This window comes from Colius striatus, chromosome 4 (assembly GCF_028858725.1).
Source record: "Colius striatus isolate bColStr4 chromosome 4, bColStr4.1.hap1, whole genome shotgun sequence".
Classification (NCBI taxonomy): Eukaryota; Metazoa; Chordata; class Aves; order Coliiformes; family Coliidae; genus Colius; species Colius striatus.
This window is the reverse complement of record NC_084762.1, coordinates 87,806,075-87,825,718: the sequence shown is the minus strand read 5'-3', so window position 1 is coordinate 87,825,718 and position 19,644 is coordinate 87,806,075. Positions and strand designations below refer to the sequence as shown.

The following is a 19,644-nucleotide window of genomic DNA, read 5'->3' as shown; positions in this document are numbered from 1 at the left end:
AAATTGTGGTAGTTTGACCCTGGCTAGATGCCAGGTGCCCACCATACCACTCTATCCCCCACCTCCTCAGCAAACCAGGGAAGAGGAGAAAATAAGATGAGAATCTCATGTGTTGAGATAAAAGCAGTTTAATAAAAGAAACAGCAAAGCAAAAGCAGATAAAGCTGTTACTCTCTACTTCCCATCAGCAGCGATGTCCGGCCACCTCCTGAGAAGCAGGGCTTCGGTATGTGTAGCGGTTGCTCTTGGAAGGCCAGAAATGAATCTTGCCTCCCCTTCCTGCTCCTCTCCCCCAGTTTATATTACTGAGCTGATGTCATATGGTATGGAATATCTACTTTGTCAGCCTGGGTCAGCTGTTCTTGCCGTGGTCCCTCCCAAGATTGTGCCCACCCACAGCTATTGGTGGAGGTGGGGGAAGGAATACTGGAGGGACAGCCCTGATGCTGTGAGAGCAGTAGTCGTACTATTGATACCAACAGTAAGCACAGCACTGCAAGAGCTGCTGTGGAAAATCACTACCATCCCAGACCCACTACAGAAGTATTTTCAGGTTGATTGTTTTTCTGAGCCAGATGTGAATATTAAATGTATTCAGTATTCCGTAATGCCTTTCTGTTCTGCATGTGTTTTCTTCTGCAAAAACTCTTGTGAGGTGAGATGAAACGGACTTGCAGAGTTCATGGATGGACTGGTGGAAGAAGTCGTAATTCTGTGTGATATTCTGCATACTTGCTACTGATCTTGACAGATTGCAGGTTCTATAATATCACTGGAGAACAGCAAATGTTTATCTGCATTCCCAGTAGGTGGATGACAATAAATTTTCTTACAGTATCTTATTGGACACCTTTAGTTTGATTTTCTTCAGATTAAAAGAAAATGCAAAGTATGTTGAGGCAGATGGAAAATGAGATAAAAAGATCACTAGATTTAGCACAGCTAGAGGAATCTGGACCAATGTGATCTAGAGGTTTTCTTGTTTGATGGGTTTTTTTTTTTTTTTTTACACTTGCTTGCTAACATGAAAACTGCCCAGACTCTCTAGAAGTAGTTGATACTGTGCCTCATGAGGCAGTCTTAAGAAGTAACTGGAAATAACACTGGCTGTAGATCCTTAATCTTCCAGAAATCTCTTGTGAAACTTGAAAGAAGCAAACAACCATATAGAGAAATAATTTTATCCCTCCACCCTACCTAGTGCCTGTTTTGTTACTGTTTCTGAAGACAGATGGGATGAGAAAGGAGCATCATTCTGCTAGTCATCTTGTATGTACCATCAGTAACTTAATGTAGTTCATTAGCCTTCTATATTCTCCAAACATGTTTTGACTGATCGGTATCTCAGGAAAAGGAAACTCCACAGAATAATCAAATATGAAATATGGAAATCTGCCCTTCCAGCTGCATCATTTGGTAGGCCATGGGACTTCCCTTCCTTGGTAGTTCAGAGCTGATGCATCACTGAACTGATTTCACAGATGGACAGTCAGTGTCAGGTTCATACACAGCAGGTTTGTGATTTAGTATCATGACATTCCAAAAAAAGTCCCTTGAGATGGACCATGTCAGTAAATAATTATATCCATCAACTTGATGACTAGGTAATTTGTCACAATTGTGTAGGATTTGTAAGCCAAGGCACTGAAAGAGTTCAACAGTTAAGAGCCAAACTGAAAGAAAACATTTGAGTATTGAAGGGTGCTGCAGGTGGGTGTACTCCTTGTCCTAGCACATTAGATGGCAGCATTTCCAAGGCTGTTTGTCAGACCCTTACTGCAACTTCATCCAGCTCGGGTGCTGAAACTTATGGGAGTCCAGTTCTTAAAGACTGGAATTCAGCTATTTCAAAATAAACACATTTCCAGGTAAAACTGGACTTGAAGAGGAGCATGTTTTTCACAAGGGAAATACCACCTAAAATCTTACAGATCAATTGAACTAGACACTGTAGTGAAGTTAAGGATTGAAAAGCTTTATTGGTTTTTTACTGGCAGTTAGATAAAACGTGCAGATTTTGGGGAGGAGTGGTTGTTTGGTGTTTTTCTTTACATCAAAATGAAAAGCTGGTGGGAGAAGGATTTACCATGCAAAGTATTGTTATTGTTGAGTTTGGGGTTTTTTTTTTTTGAGACAAGAACTTGACAGCTGTTAAATTACAGGCTCATATCCTTGAAATATAAAACTTTCTTAGTAATGTGCTATAGCACAGTGTTAATACACATACTATATTTTGTAGAGTAAGAAAGTTTTCAGTAAAATGTAATCTTACTGTAATCTGTAAATCTACCACATCTCTTGTTAAATGCTCTTTGCATCTCTATGTACCTGATAAAAGTAGAATGTTTTCAGCTTACTTTGAAAAAAGACAGAATTCAAGATCAGCCACTGTTTCCATGATAAAGTCACAATACCATGGTCTGAATTCAGTATTAGGGCTGGAAGAAAATTGCCAGCTCTCCAGGCTGCAAGGCTCTGAGATAGGGGAGCTTGTAACAAATGCATTTGTACTTTGTCTGGAAGATTAAATTGTAAGGCAGTGTCCTCTGTTGGAGGAGTTATGGCACTGCAAAAGACTTTCAAACCACAGATGATTTCAGACTTTGAAGGAGAAAGAAAAGTATAAATTGCATTTGAATGCAAATATCCCTGAACTAAAAAGCAAGGTGTGGGTTTTTTTCAGATAGTTGCAGTGGGATTGAATTGAAAAGACTATTATACAGAATGAAACTGGAAAGCACATTGAGCTTGTGTCATTTTTAAAGAGGAAAGCATATCTAATTATTTTTTTAGGCCCAAATTCACTCCTGGAAGAATTGTGCAGTTACTTGTTGAAGGGTAAATCAGAGCAGATTTTTGGAGCATAGTCTCTCCCCTTTTCAATACAAGTTTTGTTTTTTAAAATAAAGAGTAATCCTTCCAGACAAATTGGGTTCTATTCCAGACTTGTGTGGGCACACTTAGTTATTTTATTGTAGCTCCTGTCAAATAAGTTATTCAGTGTCAGCTGTGCCACTAAAATATTCCTGAGTTAACAAGGCTTTAAAACTACTTCTTCTAAAGGAACTGTGGATTCTTCAGTGCCTTTCCACTGATTTCCTCTAAGTGGAAAAATGGACTTAATAAACACTGACCTGACCGTTCTTTGCAATTCTGGTTTTGAGGAATGTGAGCCTTTTTTCACTAGACTGTTTTCCCTGGCAGGCCTCCATTTTCATGATATGACATGTTTTGAATTCATTTTTGTTCAGAAAGGAGACTTTATTGATGATGTGTGATTTCAAAAAAGCGAACTTCAGTTTCAACTAAAACAGTTTATTGTATCAAACTCATTTTGGCCAAAAGAACTGACATCAGAGGCAGCTTGAAACAGCTTTTAAGCAGCTTGAATATTTACTTTCCTATACAAAAACGTTTTCTGTCTGGCTGTATAAATTGTTTTTCCACTGTTCAGGTAAGGTACTGATGATTGAAGCCCCAGAAATTCAATGGTGTGGTTTTTCAGTGTTTTTTTTTCTTGCAGATTTTTCTGTCCTTCTAATTATGGTTGATCTGTCATTAGTGGCATGTGGAAGAATAGCCAGTAGGTGTCAGGAGTGAAGAGCAGCACACAGACCTGTGCCTAGGTCCAGATTCTGAAGTATGTTGTGAAAGTGTATCTAAAAATTGATGAAATCTCACTTTTACTACAACAATGTCCAGCAGTGAATGAAATTGCATGTTTTACAACTGGTGACTGGCATTTCGTAGATGTTTGATTCAGCAGTTAGATACCAATATCTGAACTGATATATATTTATAATTAATAATGTTACTATAGTTATGAAGAATCCTGAAAAATGAGATCAGTTTATCAAAAATCTAACTTGCTTTAAGCTAGTAGAACCAAGCTTCTCTTTTCTACATCTAAAGCTGATAATTTCAAAGTATTGGTCTCTTTTTCAGACTGAGTGGCAACTACTGTTTTTTTACTATTACCTCAATAATTATTACTTGTCTGGACAATGTATTGTATTACTTTGGGATGTTTTTTTAATGACAGATCTTTAAACACTACTACTACCAGTAGTAGGAATTAGAATGTCAGCGACATCTGTGCTTCTCTAGCACTATTCAAAAGAGAAGTAAATGTACATTAGACTATGAAAAACACGTTTGGCTCCAAGGAAAACATTAAAATTTTCTGAAAAGAGTGATTCCCACAGCACAGTTCACAAGGCTATTTCCATCTTTGCAGCTCTCTAGCTTTTGAGGTTGAGGGCAGATGCAGTTTCACTGATTGTGACGCTGAACTCCTTTATTGGGAGAGAAAACGACAGTCGACCCAATAGGCTGTTGGCTCTGTGTTGCTAAGGGCTGCCTTGGATTCAGCCCATGTGGGCAGCCACCTATTTGCTGTCATCTTTTTTTTTTTTTCCTTCTCCTTCCTGTTCATGACTAGATACTGTAGGCAAACAATATTCAGTAAGCCATGAAACAATTGACAGGCTGATAGAATTATTGCTCTAGAAAAACAGTATAGAGAGACATTCAGCCAGATTTTTGTTCATATAGCAATGCTGTGTTATAACACTCCAGGGTTATACTATATTGTTAGGCTTTTAATGCAGGTTTTTTTCACTTTCTGTCTACGAATAGAACTCTGAATCAGAGGTCTATTCCATGCATACATCACCAAGTGAAAGTTTAAAACTCCATCCCTGGTAGGAAATGTTTGTTCTTTCATTAAATACACCTTCCATACAGGTCTTGTGCTGAAGTCCTTCCTCCAGACTCCACAGCATGGATATGATGGTTTTGCATGGTACAGTTTTCACATTCTGGATGTTCATGTTCAGTCTTAAGCTTCAATATAAGTAGTCTTGGGAATGATGCATACTTTTGCAGAAGGTGAGCTGATGTTTTCTTGAAGGAGGCATTTTCCAGTGATCACAAATGCATTTTATTTAACTGGTTTGAAAGCGTGCTGTTCTTCCAGTAGAACAAAGCAAAATTTAAAATGTCCCTTACAAACATCTTTGTAGTATTTTACCTTTAACAAGGGTAAGTTTTCTAGCTGCTCACCAATTGCAAGCAAAATCCTCATTAATGTAGGGTTTTTCTTTCGGATATGAGAGGGGCAAATCTCTTTAGTGCTCGGCTGGCTTTAGTTGCATCATGTGTTTTCTATTAAATTTCCCCTGGGCTTAGTTTAGGGAAAAAAAAGAGAAATTGAAATGTGTCAGGAATGTTTTCAGCATGAAAGGCATGCGTGCAAGACTTGTTTTGAAAATATGCCTTTGCTTTCCGCTTGTCTGATCATGACACTACACGCAACATCATACAACCCCATAAGGCTGTAATGGGCCAAATCATTGTAATCAAATGTGGCATTCCGTATGTCTTCCCCTGCAAGTAGGTCAAGTTTAAACCATGTTCCTGGCTCATGCTCTGATTTCCCATCACCTGCTCCACGTGGCTTGAGTATTGTGCTGGAGTACAGAGTATGTCAGGAGGGGTTCTGGGCAGCTTCACAGCAACAGTTTTTGGACAGAGATTAGTAGGTATTTTCTGCTCTGTTTTTATGATGTTGGATTCATAGCGAAAGAACTTCAGTGATCTAAAGTGTGCTTCTACTGAATCTTACACTGTCAGTTTACCTAATGAGTTACCTTTGGACACTGCACTATAAAATCCTAAAAGCATTAAGGCCACTGGGAGAAAAAACAGTTTACAAGTTTTGAAGTGTACTATATTCTGAATGAGAATACCAAATGAAAGCGGATAGAGTTTGACAACTCGAAGCTGTGGAAGAACAAATAGTGACTTAAACTGTACTTAAAACAGCAGGTGAATATTTTTATGTTGGTGATTGTTACATGCAAGATCCTTCTTGATAAGGATTATAACTTCAGTGTCGACTTTGTTCCAGTGGCACTGCAACAATTGTGGGTCAAAAACTGTGGTGGTGCCTACAAAAGTCACCTCTGGTCAGTGTTCTGAGTCTGCTGTGTGGCTCTGAGACAAAGCCCAGCTGCAGAATATAAAACTCCATAGTACTGCTTGCTGTTGGCTTTGGTCTTTATACAGGCTCAGGTCTTTCTTGAATTGAGAATGACTGATGTGTTAATATGCTCAAAAAGGATGCACTTAGTGCTGGAAAGGTGCCTTTGACTAGACAATGATGGCTCAGCATCAGGGCTCGTTAACTGGATTCACATCTGACTTTCTAAACAGTAATCTACTTAGTTCAGCTGAAGCTGCAGGCTTTCAAGGAAATGGTGAGAGTGCATGGTAAATAAATACTGACTGGGCATGCCACTGTAGTGGTTAGTTACCACAGTAACTCTTCATAGAATTACCAAAATCTTCCATGCTGGTGATGTTTTTACAGTACACCAAATAGCAGAAGACATCCCTGAAGGTAACTGTAATGGCTAATTTTGTAGACTCTTCTACTATGTTAAGATTGTTGTCACCTTTAATACTAATATTGATATTAGTATTAAAGTATTAGTAGAGCCAGTAGTGGACTTTCTATCATGTGTTTTGGGCCCAGCAGAAAGGCTTATCATGAGCCGTCTTGAACAAAACAAAAATCTCTGATAAATCTGCATCTGTCAGGAGCCTGAGGCATCTCTGAGAGAAGTTACTTTACTCTAGATTGATCCAAGTAGTCTGCTGAAGTAGCAGCCTCTGGGAAAGGTCAGTTTTCATTTTCCTCCTCTCTTAGGGTTCCATCTGAGTGTAACAGGTCAGCTTTTCTTGCTGCTCAGTAACAAGTTTTGAAGGGAAATCATGTAGAGAAGTGCACAGTCATCTGACCTGAGCCATGGCATGTTGACCTGCAGCTGCTTCTGTGCATCTGGGAAGTTCCACACTGACACCATGGTCTCTGTTTCCAAGCTCGGGATGCTTAGCCTTACCAGAGGGTAAATTCCTATCTGTTGGATCTTGCATTCAATATGTTGAATGCTAAGGAGAAAGAAAGTGTCCTCCCAAAAAATGCTAGATAACTTGTGTCTTCTTAATTTCTGTCTAAACTGAGTTTTCAAGCTCTTTCTATCTTTGTGAAGTCTTTTTGGGTTACAAATTGAAGGAATGGTTATTTTCACAGTTCTTAACACAGCAAGTCTCTGGTATTAAGGAATATTTGAGATCCTTGGGTAGCTGTTAAAATTCCTCATGATACAGGTTCCAAAAGTACTGTGTTTGTCCAGCTTCTACTTGACTTCCATTCACCTCATAAAAACTGAATTTACAGTGAACATTACTGAGTCCTGTGTCCAGTTCTGGGCTCTCCAGATCAAGAGGAACAGAGAACTTCTGGAGAGAGTCCAGCACAGGGCCACCAAGATGATCAGGGGAGTGGACCATCTTCCTTATGAAAAAAGACTGTGGGAAGTGGGACTGTTCAGCCTGGAGGAGACTAAGGGGGGGATCTCATTAATACTTAGAAGTATTTAAAAGATGTGTGTCAAGAGGATGGGGCAACACTTTTTTCTATAGGGTCCAGTGATGGGACAAGGAGTAATAGACAAAAGCTGGAACACAAAAAGTTCCACTTAAGGAAAAACTATTTTACTGTTCAGATGAGGGAGCCCTGGCACAGGCTGCTGAGGGAGTATGTGGCGCCTCCTTTTCAGGAGGTTTTCAAAACCTACCAGGAAACGTTCCTGTGTGACCTGATATAGATGGACATGCTTTGCAGGGACGTTGGACTAGGTGTTCTCTAGAGACCCTTTCCATCTCCTACCGTTCTATGATTCTGTGAATGGGTTGCTGCTAAGAAAGCAAATCTTGAATACAAAATTGTGATGTGACTAAAGTTCATCATGATTTTTTTTCAATATGCTGCACGAACAGGGCTCTGTAATGGACTTCGTTACAAACAAGTGTTCATGCAGCTTTGTAGTTGTGTAAATTGAAATGTATTTCTATATCACGTTGTCGTCTTGTTGCTGTTGTAGTTGAATGAATCCATTCTCATCATCTTCAGTTTCTCTCCTTTTCTCAGAGAGGCTGTGCACTGAACTGTTACCACTAGGTCAGTTGCATCTTCTGCTCCAATTTTTTGTATATCTTCTGCTTCATTGTAGGGCCAAGCCTTTTAATTTGCTTTTCTCTTAGAAGAGAAACCATATATTGGCAACCTTTTCTGAGGGATGAAGATCTGAGTGAAGTTATTTGTATTGCAGAACTGAGTCCCTGACCCCTTACTCATTTTTAGGAACTGGTAGGAGTTCAATTAAACAGTCTATTCTAGAGTAGCTATATGCTCCTCTGTAAAATTACATTCAGATACTTAAACCCTATAAGCATGCCCCTGCTCTGACCTTCAGAGGTAATATCTGATATTTAAACCATATGCATGACCCTGTAAACTGAGGAGACTGGTCAGTATCAAAACAAAGGCAAAACCTACATAGAGGTGTTTACTCCAAGTATTGAAAACATCTTGGAGGAGGAGGGGATGGTGCAGCTGAAGAGCTAAAGCATGGCAGTAGTTGTAGGTATAGCTAAGAGATCTTTTCAGGCAATTAACTCCACTTACTGCTCTGTATTTGCTACTTGCTTGTTAGTAGTAGAATTGCAATATATAATACACTGCTTTGAGACTGAGGTTTGCACTTTTAAATCTGAATCTACAGACTGAATCGTCATTAGGCAGCTTTTGGCTTTTTATTGCCCTGTGGAAATATTTGTTTAAGAATGTCTCTGACTTAAAAACTTCCTTAAACAATGTGTGTTTCTCACTGACTCAGAAATCTGATTTGACGTTTTAGAGAACTTAGTGCAAATGCATAGAAAGTAGGACTTTTTTTCGTACGTTCCGAGGAGGAAATTGAGTGTGCAGAAAATCAAGTGCACACCTAGTGATGAAGTTCTCCACCAAGATGATCAGGGGACTGGAGCATCTTCCTTAGGAGGAAAGGCTACGGGAACTGGGACTGTTTAGCCTGGAGACGAGGAGACTGAGGGGGGAATCTCGTTCATATTTACAGTATTTAAATGATGGGTGTCAGGAGGTTGGGACAGGACTTTTTCCTGTTTTATCTAGCAACAGGACAGGGATTAATAGAATGAAGCTGGAACACAAAAAGTTTCATTTAAAGATAAGAAAAAACTATTTCACTGTTGAGGTGAGGGAGCCCTGGCACAGGCTGCCCAGGGAGAGGATGTGGTGCCTCCTTCCTTGGAGGTCTTCAAGACCCGCTTGGATGTGTTCCTGTGCAACTTGATCTAGGTGGACCTGCTTCTGCAGGGGGTTTGGACTAGACGATCTCTAAAGGTCCCTTCCAACCTCTACCATTCTATGATGATGATTCTCTCTGCAGAAGTCATTGTGATCACCCAGGTTGCACTCAAAGTCACTTTGCTAAAGTCTAAAGTGACTTTTTTTTCCTCTGTTGGTGGGTCATTCTGCAGAAGTTCTTGGAGCAAAGTGTGAGTAATTTTCAACTATTCAGGATTAATTCCATCTTCCTTCTCTAGCTTTTTGTTGATTGTGAGAGTTATCGATGAATCTTGTGGATTCTGAAAAATTAATTGCATGCTGCTCTTAGTTTTCTTTTCCCTTGCATACCAATTACATTTCACTTATGGAACTCAAGGAATCTGTCAATACAGGTTCTGAAATTTTGTTTTGATAGACAATTTGGTTTGATTTGATATCACTTCAGTTTTCTTGATTCCTATTAACTTAATGATTTGTATTGTCATACTCCCTCCCTCCAGGTAAACATCAATTTTCAGTAAAGGCAAAAATCAAAATGGCATATACTGGTAGGTTGGCATAGTTACACTAATTTGAAACTTGATTTTGTTTTATGCCTTGAATCCAAATGTCAGACTGTTGATATCAGGCTTATTCTGAGATAATTTGGAATTCGACTTTTGAGTAGAATGTTTGTCTTACATCAGCACTCAGTGAACTAGAGTGTTCCAGGGGAATGGTTCTTAAGTGTATTTTCAACTTGTGTAAAATGTGCGAGGGCCCTTGGGAAGGCTGCATTGTTATGAATCTTGTTAGGAAATACAGTTTTCAGAGTCCTGCTGAAGGTAATGATTTCTGTAACTTATGGTAACGTTTGAAACTGTTCTGTTAATTTCTCTGACTTTGAGTAATGAGTATTTAATTTTTCTTCCACTTTTCTTTTAGCTGGGATGTGACAGCAAGCATAAGAAGAACTGTTGCAACTTGATTATCTCCTGTTTTGGAAAAGTCTAACTTGGGTTTAACTCATCACTTTACATGATTTGATGGGAAAAACTGTTCATTGGCCACAAATGACTATTACTTGGAGGCTTTCTGAAATACATTTTGGGTTACAGAGAGATAATCAAAAAATCAGGCCTATGATGACACCAGTTCCATCAGAGGTTGCTTGTGTCCTAAGCAATAAGAATGGCTTTGCTGGCCATGGGCTGCTGCAGTTATGGAAAACAATTGCTTAGTAGTCATTGTAGGTAACATTCTTTAAATACAATAAAAATTACAAAGTGCCAGTAATTCAGATCTTTATTTTTGTCAAAGCTGTAACTCTTAATTTTTTCAACAATCATTCTCCCCTGAGAAGAAAGGGAGTAAGAATGTGCTGTACATGGCAGGTTTTCTGCCTCCCACCAGAAGGGGATGAATCCAGTGTGCAAATCCCAACGGGAGCCCTGCTCCAGTGAGCCCCAGGCGTGTACTTAAAATAAGAAATGGTTACTGGAACTAAATGATCTTGCCATTTTTATTTTTAGGTTTGCTGGCATGGGTAATCTCATTAAGGTGCTAACCAGGGACATAGACCACAATGCAGCACATTTTTTCTTGGATTTTGAAAGTAAGTCTCTCGGCCCTTCACAGCTGGTGCATTTGAAACAGTAACAGTAGGGTTGCTTGTACCTGCTGCAGTGAAGGCTAGGGGACTCAGTTACAAAGCTGCAATGAGTTGCATGTGTGTTTTCTGTTCCTCTATTTTTTTTTCCTCTTCCAGTAGTAGCCAAGCCACCATCATGCTACTGTGTCAATTTTCTTTCCACGTGCTTAGTCATTTTGGGTCTCTGTGGTCAGTGATGTCCATCCATCTGCCTGCAAATCAAGTAATCATAAGATGAAATTCTGTCAGTATGCCATAGTAATCTGTGCTGAGCAGTTTTTTTTACTGTAATCCTATCTTGTACAAGAGTGAGTACAAAATCATTCCTGATCCTGGTTTGGTCATTCATGATGCAGTTAATGTGTGTTATATTTTTTCTTTAATTTTTTTTATTTTCCATCCAAAAGTCTGAAGTGGGATTGTCTGAGCTTCACAGATATTTTAGGCAGCTCATGTAAGAGATCTGTGGCATACCTACATTAGCATTTTCTGCACACTGAAATGATGTATCTGAATGCGCTCTTCTAAAATGGCTTTCTGACAAAATTATAAGGGCTGACAAAATTAAAGCTCTTTCTTTCTGTTGTCCCATCAGGTAAAAATCTATAGCATGGCTACCATGTTAATGCTTGCAAATATGGTACTTGACTCTCAAAGTGGTACTCCTGCTCAGGACACTGGTGCTAGGGTGTACCAGGACAGAATTAGTTACGGACAAGGCCTTCGGTTGGAGTCCTGCCCATTTCTCTGAGGGGCAGCTGGGAAAATGTCGGTGACATAGTCACTTCTTACAGGAAAGCTGCATTGCATCTCTGGGATCACCAGCTGTATGTCCTGGAGGTGGGGGTCTCCCTCCACCCATCAGGGCGGCAGCCTGAAGGACGGGTTCGTGCCTGATGGAACTCTGGTCCTCTTTCCCCCACCACTTCAATCAACTATATTTGGGCTGTTCCTTCTTATAAAAAGAAAATTTTCTTTTCTCTCATTCTTGTCTTGGCAGGTACCTTAACATGGGGAACCTTCTAAAAGTTTTGACATGCACAGACCTTGAGCAGGGGCCAAATTTTTTCCTTGATTTTGAAAGTGAGAAGATGATTTTATGTATCTATTACTCTTTGCCTGCAGTAGACTGCATTTGTCATGTATTAAATGTATGTTTTCACTTTGCCATCCTTCTAACAGCTTTGCACGCCTGAGCTATGGATAATTGTTCAACCAGCTTCTGTTGAAAGCAATAATCTGTTTTAGAGGAACCCATTTCTAAAATGTGAACTATTTCAGAGAGGGCTTTCAAATTCTCTTTTACTGTCAGAATCTGATCTGCTTCTTGTTTTAAACCAAAATGCTGTGTGCTGTTAACCAAAACTTTAAAAATAATTAGAATTATCTGAAGACTCAACCAAAATTGCAAGGAGATACACGTACCTTAAAGGAAGGACTGAATATGAAACCTGATTCTCTTCACTTCGTGTGCTACTGAATAATGCTGCATATACAGATTGGCTCACAACAGTTATTCATAGCTCTCCAGCATCATCGCGTTAAAGGTGTCTATGTGAACCTCATTTGATTTGGCATTGAAACTTGACAGTTAACCTCATCCCTCCTTAAAAACAGGAGCTCAGAGAGTACAGAGATGAAATTGCTTTTGAAAAGAAGACTTATTATAGCTTGTCTGATCAATGCCAAGCCTTCTGGAAAGTTCACATATTGTTAGTATTTCTGCTTTTAGTTTTTGTTGCATGATACAGTCTAGCCTAAGAATGGCAGGTAAGTGTTGTTGGCTGCTGCTATGCATGTTTAATGACCTTTTTTTGGGATGTGCTGTTGCTTTACCCAGCTGAACATCAGCAAGAATAAACTTAGAAAACTAACGTTGAAATGTATTTTGACCATGTAGTAAAATGCAATGGAGTAATGTAGCAAAAAAATAATGACGTATTGTGAATATGGATAATTTGAGATTCATTAAATCTTCTTTTCTTCTCCAAAATTATTTTTCACTGTTTGATGAAATGGTAGCAATTGGTTATATTAATTCTAACATGAAAGCGAATGCTTGTAAACATATGGTTTTGCTTCAGTGATGCTTAACTTTGTAATTTCTCTAAACCTGTTGATTTTATCAATTCTCTTCTGGATATATTGTTATTGGAAGAGGATAGCCACAGAAATTAATCATAAAGGGAAGATAATTAAGGGCTGTATTCAAAGATCAGAAAGCATAACTGCTGTTTTAAACTACTTGAAATTTCACATGTTGGAATAGATGTGTCTTAGGGAAGCAGGGAGAACTGATTTGGGGGAATGTAGGAGTTGTGAAACTCCAGCTTAATCTGCAAATACCATTTAATTGGACTAAATTAAATTCAGATTAGATGAATACAAGAGGTGTCTTTCTAAAATCAATAGCAATAAAAAATTACTGCAGTTAAAAAAACCAAACCTGATTCTTTAGCTATCAGTTTTGTTTTAAAGTGCATGTTTTGAGCATGAACAAGATTTGGCATGAGAGTAAGCAGGTTGCTGACATGAAATGTTTACATACGCAGTCAAATCAAGTGACTTATATTATGGCTGACTTGTTAGACTGTTCTTTATTCATTTTGGACCCTGTCCTGCCTTTGTTTCTGCTGCTGTACGGTGTATCCATGCTTCTTTCTATTCTGTTTCAGATAGCTTGACTTGACAGGATCTTGACTTTGACACAGTCAAGATCTTTCTTCAAGACTTGGCACTTAATCTTGGGACACTTAACGTTGTGTTTTTATGTGGAAGAGCAAGTAAGCTCTGCATTAAAAACAAATTTGCCAATTCTGTGTTACCCCTGGCCCAATAATGCACAGTTTGAATTCTTTTGTTCTTAAATCCAAATACCTGTCTTTGGAGTGAGCAGGCTGGTTAGACATGTCTTGCACAATACCACAAAAAGCTAAAAATCTAATGTCCATAGAGCTTTATAGAGATACAAACTGCAGATTTAGAAAGGCTTCAGGCTGGTTTCTAAGATTGCAGATATTTATCTTGATGTTGGATTCCAGTGATTTGTGTGCCTATTGGAATACATGCAAAAAATATTCCAATAAATGATATGGTGAGCTCTTGGCTTTTGCTTGCCTTAACGCTGGTTAAACTACGTTTTCTTTGGTCATTCACCTTACCTGTTTGAAACAAATAGTTGTCTTTATTCTGCTGAGGTTTCTGCAGTGCCACGTTAACATGAGCAGAAGAAAATACCCAGCTTTGTAAGGACAAGATTGGTAACATAAGCTAGCCACCTACAACGTGGGAAACTTACAGCTCAACTTTTACATTGGTGTCATCACTGTCACAGTGCACACCATTTCCAAATATAAGGATTTGAATAGTAGCTGAAATACAGAGTATTTTTGGTTGCAGATGGTGATCTCAAGCTAGAGTTGGAAGTATTCTGCTTTACCTCCAAAGAACTTGGCTAGGTTTCAGAGGAGCCACAAAGATAGCATTCACCATAGTATGATGATAGAGATGAATAAATTATTTCATCTCCAGCAGTCTGGGATTTTTCTTTCCCTTGCTTGTGAGTTTTGTCCCAGCCAGATGACTTGATGTGTTCTTCCCTGGGAAAAATCTTAAATAGTGTTTGCAGTATAAACTTTTAACCCCAAATTTCTCTCCCTACTAGTTCTGTAGGCTAGCCAAATATTTAATAGTCACTAAATGTGTGTTCCCCGCATGCAATATGTTGTCATGCTTCCATAGCATTCAGTTCACATGACGTTTGTATATTGTTTCAAGTCTACTCTTTTGTCTTTAATATGTTAATGTGTGAGCTTTCTGAACTCTGAATGTGTATTGCATCTAGTGCAGTAACGTTCTGATTAAATTAAAAATTAATATAAAGATCACCTCCCTATTTACTTAAAGGACCTCAGTCTTCACTTTCCTTTCAGTTGAATTAGTAAGGGGAAAGTGAATAACCAGAAGTTACTTACATTGTATTTGCAACAATATGAAACCTTAAAACATTTCAATGAGCTCTGCTGTGCTTACTGAATTTTTTCTTTTGGAGGAAAACATTGTGACAAGGGTTTGACTCTACACTGCAAAGTTGTGGCATGACTTACAGGCATAGGAAGGTGAAAAGGGAAATTGCTGAAACCATGTGCCTCCTACATCCTGCTGTTTGGATGCCTGACATTGCCGTTTCCTTTTTCTATTGTCAAGACTAACTCAAAAAGTACAACTCCTTTTCCTACTCTGTGCACTCAACAGTAAGGGAAGAGAGATCCGCAGTTGGTGAATGTCCCGTACCTTGAGTCTTCAGGCGATACTGATATGTGGGAATGCTGCCTCCCTCTACTCAATAATTCCAACAGTGCTTAGGAAGAGGAACCTCTCCCTCTTTTCCCACCTGTGGTGGATTTTCAAAATACAGTGCCCTACACCAGCACTGAGAAGCAAAGAAACTAATTGCTCTGAACCAGCCAGCACTAGGGTTTGAAGATTTTCTATATTGTGCCTTTAAAATCTATCCTGAAAACATCCTAAATGTATTACGAAGTGAATATAAAAGAATGTAAGTTTACTCTTTAAATTTGAGCTCTTTTCTAGGTGTAGAAGAATTACAGATGGGAGAGGAACTTAGCTGAGGAAAATCAGACTTGCAGACTTATTGTAGAGGATGAGGTACATCAAGAAGAATATATACCAAAAGAAATAACCCAGTACCTACTGGATTTTAAAACATGTATACTTAACATATTGTTATAATCCAAACAAAAAAGAAAAAAAACACCCAAAAAGCCCCACCACACCAACAAGTGAAGTATAAGTGAAACACCCTAACAGAGATGTAGAAGATGTTGACTTGCATAGGCAGCTCTTCAGTGAAAACCACATTATTTGTATCTGGAAGATGATTATAATTTTAAACTTGGAAGGTCATAGTAATACATCTGTTCTGTTTGTTGGTGGGTTTTGAGATGAGGAGGAGAAGTTCTCACGGGTCCTTCTACTGGGCCTCCCTCTATGCTGAAAAATGAACTTTCCTTACTAAAGAGGGTAAAAAAAAAAAAGCCATGAAAAATTAAATAGGCAAGAGATGTACTCAGTGTGAGACAATCCAAGTGGCAAGTCTTGATTGCATTATTTAACAACACAATCTGGAATGCTACAGAGCTTAATGTTTTAGTCTGTATTTCACTATAGCATTTCATGTTTGTGCATGAACTGCTACCAGTCAACTGGTGCTTACCTGTCTGCTCTTCTCCCTCATTTTTTTTTTGTCTTCATTTCTTACAGCAGTCTTCAGCAGCTTTCAAAATTATAAATGTGACCTTTGTGGTGATCTGAAAAGCACTGGCCACTTTTACTCGATGCCTAATCAATGTGGTGCTCTTACAGTTGTTTTTTTATAACGGAGTGACCAGGTTTTTTCACCTGTACTAATTCTTGATGGTTCTCAAAATATCACAGTTAAACTGTTGCAAGGTCTATATATATGTATAGGCATGTTTACTAATAATGCCTACTGTCCATGCACTGAACCTTAAGTATTATGCAAAAGTTACGTCAAAATCCAGACAGGCAATGCATGTGAATCTCATTGTCTCTTACTACAAACTTGGTTTTCTAATGTTTTTTTCTAGTCTGTAATACTGGGATACTGTGACTTTTTTTTTTCTTTTTGATGTAAGTATGTACCTGACTTCCATCACTGTTAGTGGGAGTTACAGACCTTGGAAAAAGCACTTCCAAAAAGGGCTTTACCAGGCTCTTTAAACTGAACAAAGTCACGAGGATATCTGTAGATAATTGTTGCTTGTACCTATAAAAGAATGTATTGTTAATATCCTGACTTTTGGCTTTGGAAAGCATGGATTAAAATACAGTTATATTTATTTAATAACATTTTACACATGTAAACAGAGAAGGGTTTTTTAGTAAGAGATTCAGTAACTAATTTTTTATGTCAATCTACAAGGAATTAGCCTTTATAGCTTCCATCAAAATTTTAAAAGAAAAATTGATCTTATATCAGGTAATGCAGATCTCAGATATTTGTCCTAGGTAGGTGATTACTTTAAACTTTTTAAAGCCTTTTGTCAATTCTTCTCAAAACATACTTCTTGTTGAATCATGTTTCTTTAAACATGTATATGTAGGTTTTTGAAATTAGGATCAAATATACTTTTGGAAAGTCTTTAATTATGGAAAAACTAGATGATATATATCCTTAAAGAGGGGGAAGGAGAGCCCAACCAACAAATGAGTTTATACAATGTGTTTTTCTTCTCACCTCTGATTTTGCCATTTGTGCAATAAAGAATATGTTTTGAGAATGAAATATATTTAAAAGTGAAAGATGCAGCTCCTTTCCCAGCCACTAAACAGGGAGGCAGGAAAGGTGGAAAATAATCTGATCCAGTGTTTCTAGATAACAATAGACATGAACACCTCCTGTAATACCTGCAGTTGAGTGTGTCTTTTGAGACCTTACCTGTGTGTCTTCCATCAAGCTGATACTGCACCGCAAGGTGAGATTAATATGATAATCACAAAGATAGCTTGTCAGGATTTCTTCTCCTGACTCGATTTTAAATATATCAGGAAGGATAGATTCCATGTGGATTTCTGGGATGCTAAATGAAGCTAAAAAATTGCTAAAATAAATACAATTACTCTCTTGGAGTTCCTTGTACACTGTGGCAGCTCTTCAGAGAATGAAAATTCTTGGTGAGTTGCTGCATGCCTATTGAATTCCACATTGTTGTTAAATATATATATATTTAATATGTTCTACTGTTTAGATGCCCAACCTACAGAATCTGAAAAGGAAATTTATAATCAGGTGAATGTAGTGTTAAAGGATGCAGAAGGAATACTGGAAGACTTGCAGTCATATAGAGGAGCTGGCCATGAAATACGAGAGGTGAGCTAGAGCGTTATGATTGTGCACAACCTGTGGTTGGTTGTTGTCTGATCTTAACCAAATACTACTGGATTTTAACTTTGCTTGCAGGAGCTGTTGTGGCAGAGCATGTTGCCTATTAAAATTGCTGTCTTGAATTTCTGCTCTGGAATGTTACTTCTTAACAGTGAAACAGATGTCGCTTGTTTCAATAGTATTAATGCACATATGTAATACAAAATGATGCTTCTCAAACTTGGTATGGAATTGTTGCTATTGATTTTTCTTCCTATTCCCACATAAGCTCTTCTTCAGTCAGTAGTGAATTTGGAAAGAGCGTGATGTGACTACGATTGAGTGTTGAGTAGTGTCGACATCTTTTTGTACACTAATTGGAGAAGTCTCATGTGTGGTAATCCTAACACAAAAGACATCTCATTTTCAGTCCTTTTTAATTGGCTTTCATTTACCAAAGTAGATGTCTGGAACAGAAGTACAGTTTCCTTACAGCATGTCACTCCATTTTTCCTTTACCTTTAGGAAAGAATGGAATAATACTCTCTCAACCCCTTTTCCTTCTTCCTCGGATGCAGCAATAGGGGCTGCTTTGACCCTAAAGTGGGGAGTTAACTCGTACTCTAAGAAACAACTATTAGATAGCAGTCGTCTCTGCTCACTCCAGATGAATTTGAGATACTCATAGCCATTCAGCTTTAATTAAAGTATCATGAGGTTTTTTTCTCTTGTTGAATTAATAAGGTAGTTTTAAGAAGGGTAACTGTTACACAAAGCCTTTAGGAGGGGAGATGGTTACTTGTCCTTCGAGGAAGGAGCTCATTCAGGGTAAGGCTGTAGGATGAGGCAGGAATATGTGTCTCAGAAGGGAAGCTTGCAGCTCTCGAGGAGAAAGGAGGGGGCCTTTTTGAGAGCAGGTAGATATTTCAGGAAGGATGTTTCTAGGGACCAGAGAAGAGTGTGCTGCAACTCTCAGCCCAGGATTGACTGAAACAGATTTTGAAATCAAGGATTTGATGGTGAAGATGCAGCAGAAGAGTTTTGAGCACTTTTATTTCTATTTTCTTAGTAATTTTCAGTTGTGAAGTAGTCTAGTTTCTGTCTTAAAAACTTGGAGAGGTTGAATTTTGGCCTTTGTCTGTCTGGGAAGCTTACTGTACAGCCAAGGTCTGTACATATATACCTCAAATCTCTGATACACACCATGTCTTAGTGGTGCTTCATGTTATTGATTACTCTTAAATGTGATATTTAGCTTGAATTTCACAGCAAATTTGTTTGATTTTTCTTCATCAATTCAGAAACTGATGATAGGTACCAGCATTAGGATGAGGGTTTCAACATTAAACGTTTTTGCTTGGAGATACCCCAATTCAGTTGTTGATTTTAGTAATCTGATTATGTAAACATTATTAGGAATGGCTTTATTTTTAACTATCACTTCATTCTCTTTCCAAGTTGTTTTCTTATGCAGGATACTTATTTTCAACACAAGTATTTAGAGCTTTTTGGAATAGACTTGAGTTAGTACAGGCTTGTCTCTCAACCTGAAATTTCTCAGTAGGCAGAATTTTTAATTACCAACTTTTCAAACAATTATCTTGCAGAGATATTTGTCTTATTTTCTTTTTCCACCTATAACCCAAGCATACTTTTTTTTTCTCTTTTTCTGTGTAATTGAAGGCAATACAGCATCCCAATGATGAGAAGCTACAAGAAAAGGCATGGGGTGCAGTCGTACCACTAGTAGGCAAACTAAAGAAATTCTATGAATTTTCTCAAAGGCTAGGTAAGTAAAATGGCATTCACTTGGGGGTTTTTGTCTTCATTAATTAGTACATTTAGCATATTCATAGAATGGTAGGGTTTGGAAACGATCTTTAGAGATCA

At 38.3% G+C, this 19,644-nt stretch overlaps 1 protein-coding gene across 5 annotated transcripts in view; it reads left to right on the top strand.

Annotated features, from left to right (window-relative positions):
* The window catches only part of CYRIB (CYFIP related Rac1 interactor B), a 95,493-nt gene that overhangs the window by 66,239 nt on the left and 9,610 nt on the right, over positions 1-19,644 (top strand). Inside the window, exons 4-7 of one of the 5 annotated variants that reach the window (XM_061995474.1) lie at positions 9,718-9,765; positions 11,848-11,930; positions 17,639-17,760; positions 19,438-19,543. In XM_061995474.1, coding sequence (XP_061851458.1) covers positions 11,858-11,930; positions 17,639-17,760; positions 19,438-19,543 — 301 coding nt within the window. In that variant the 5' untranslated portion in view covers positions 9,718-9,765; positions 11,848-11,857. Of the gene's footprint in view, positions 1-9,717; positions 9,766-10,728; positions 10,812-11,847; positions 11,999-17,638; positions 17,761-19,437; positions 19,544-19,644 lie in introns of those variants that run through there. The other 4 variants (XM_061995475.1, XM_061995472.1, XM_061995473.1 and 1 more) reach the window with 4 other exon arrangements.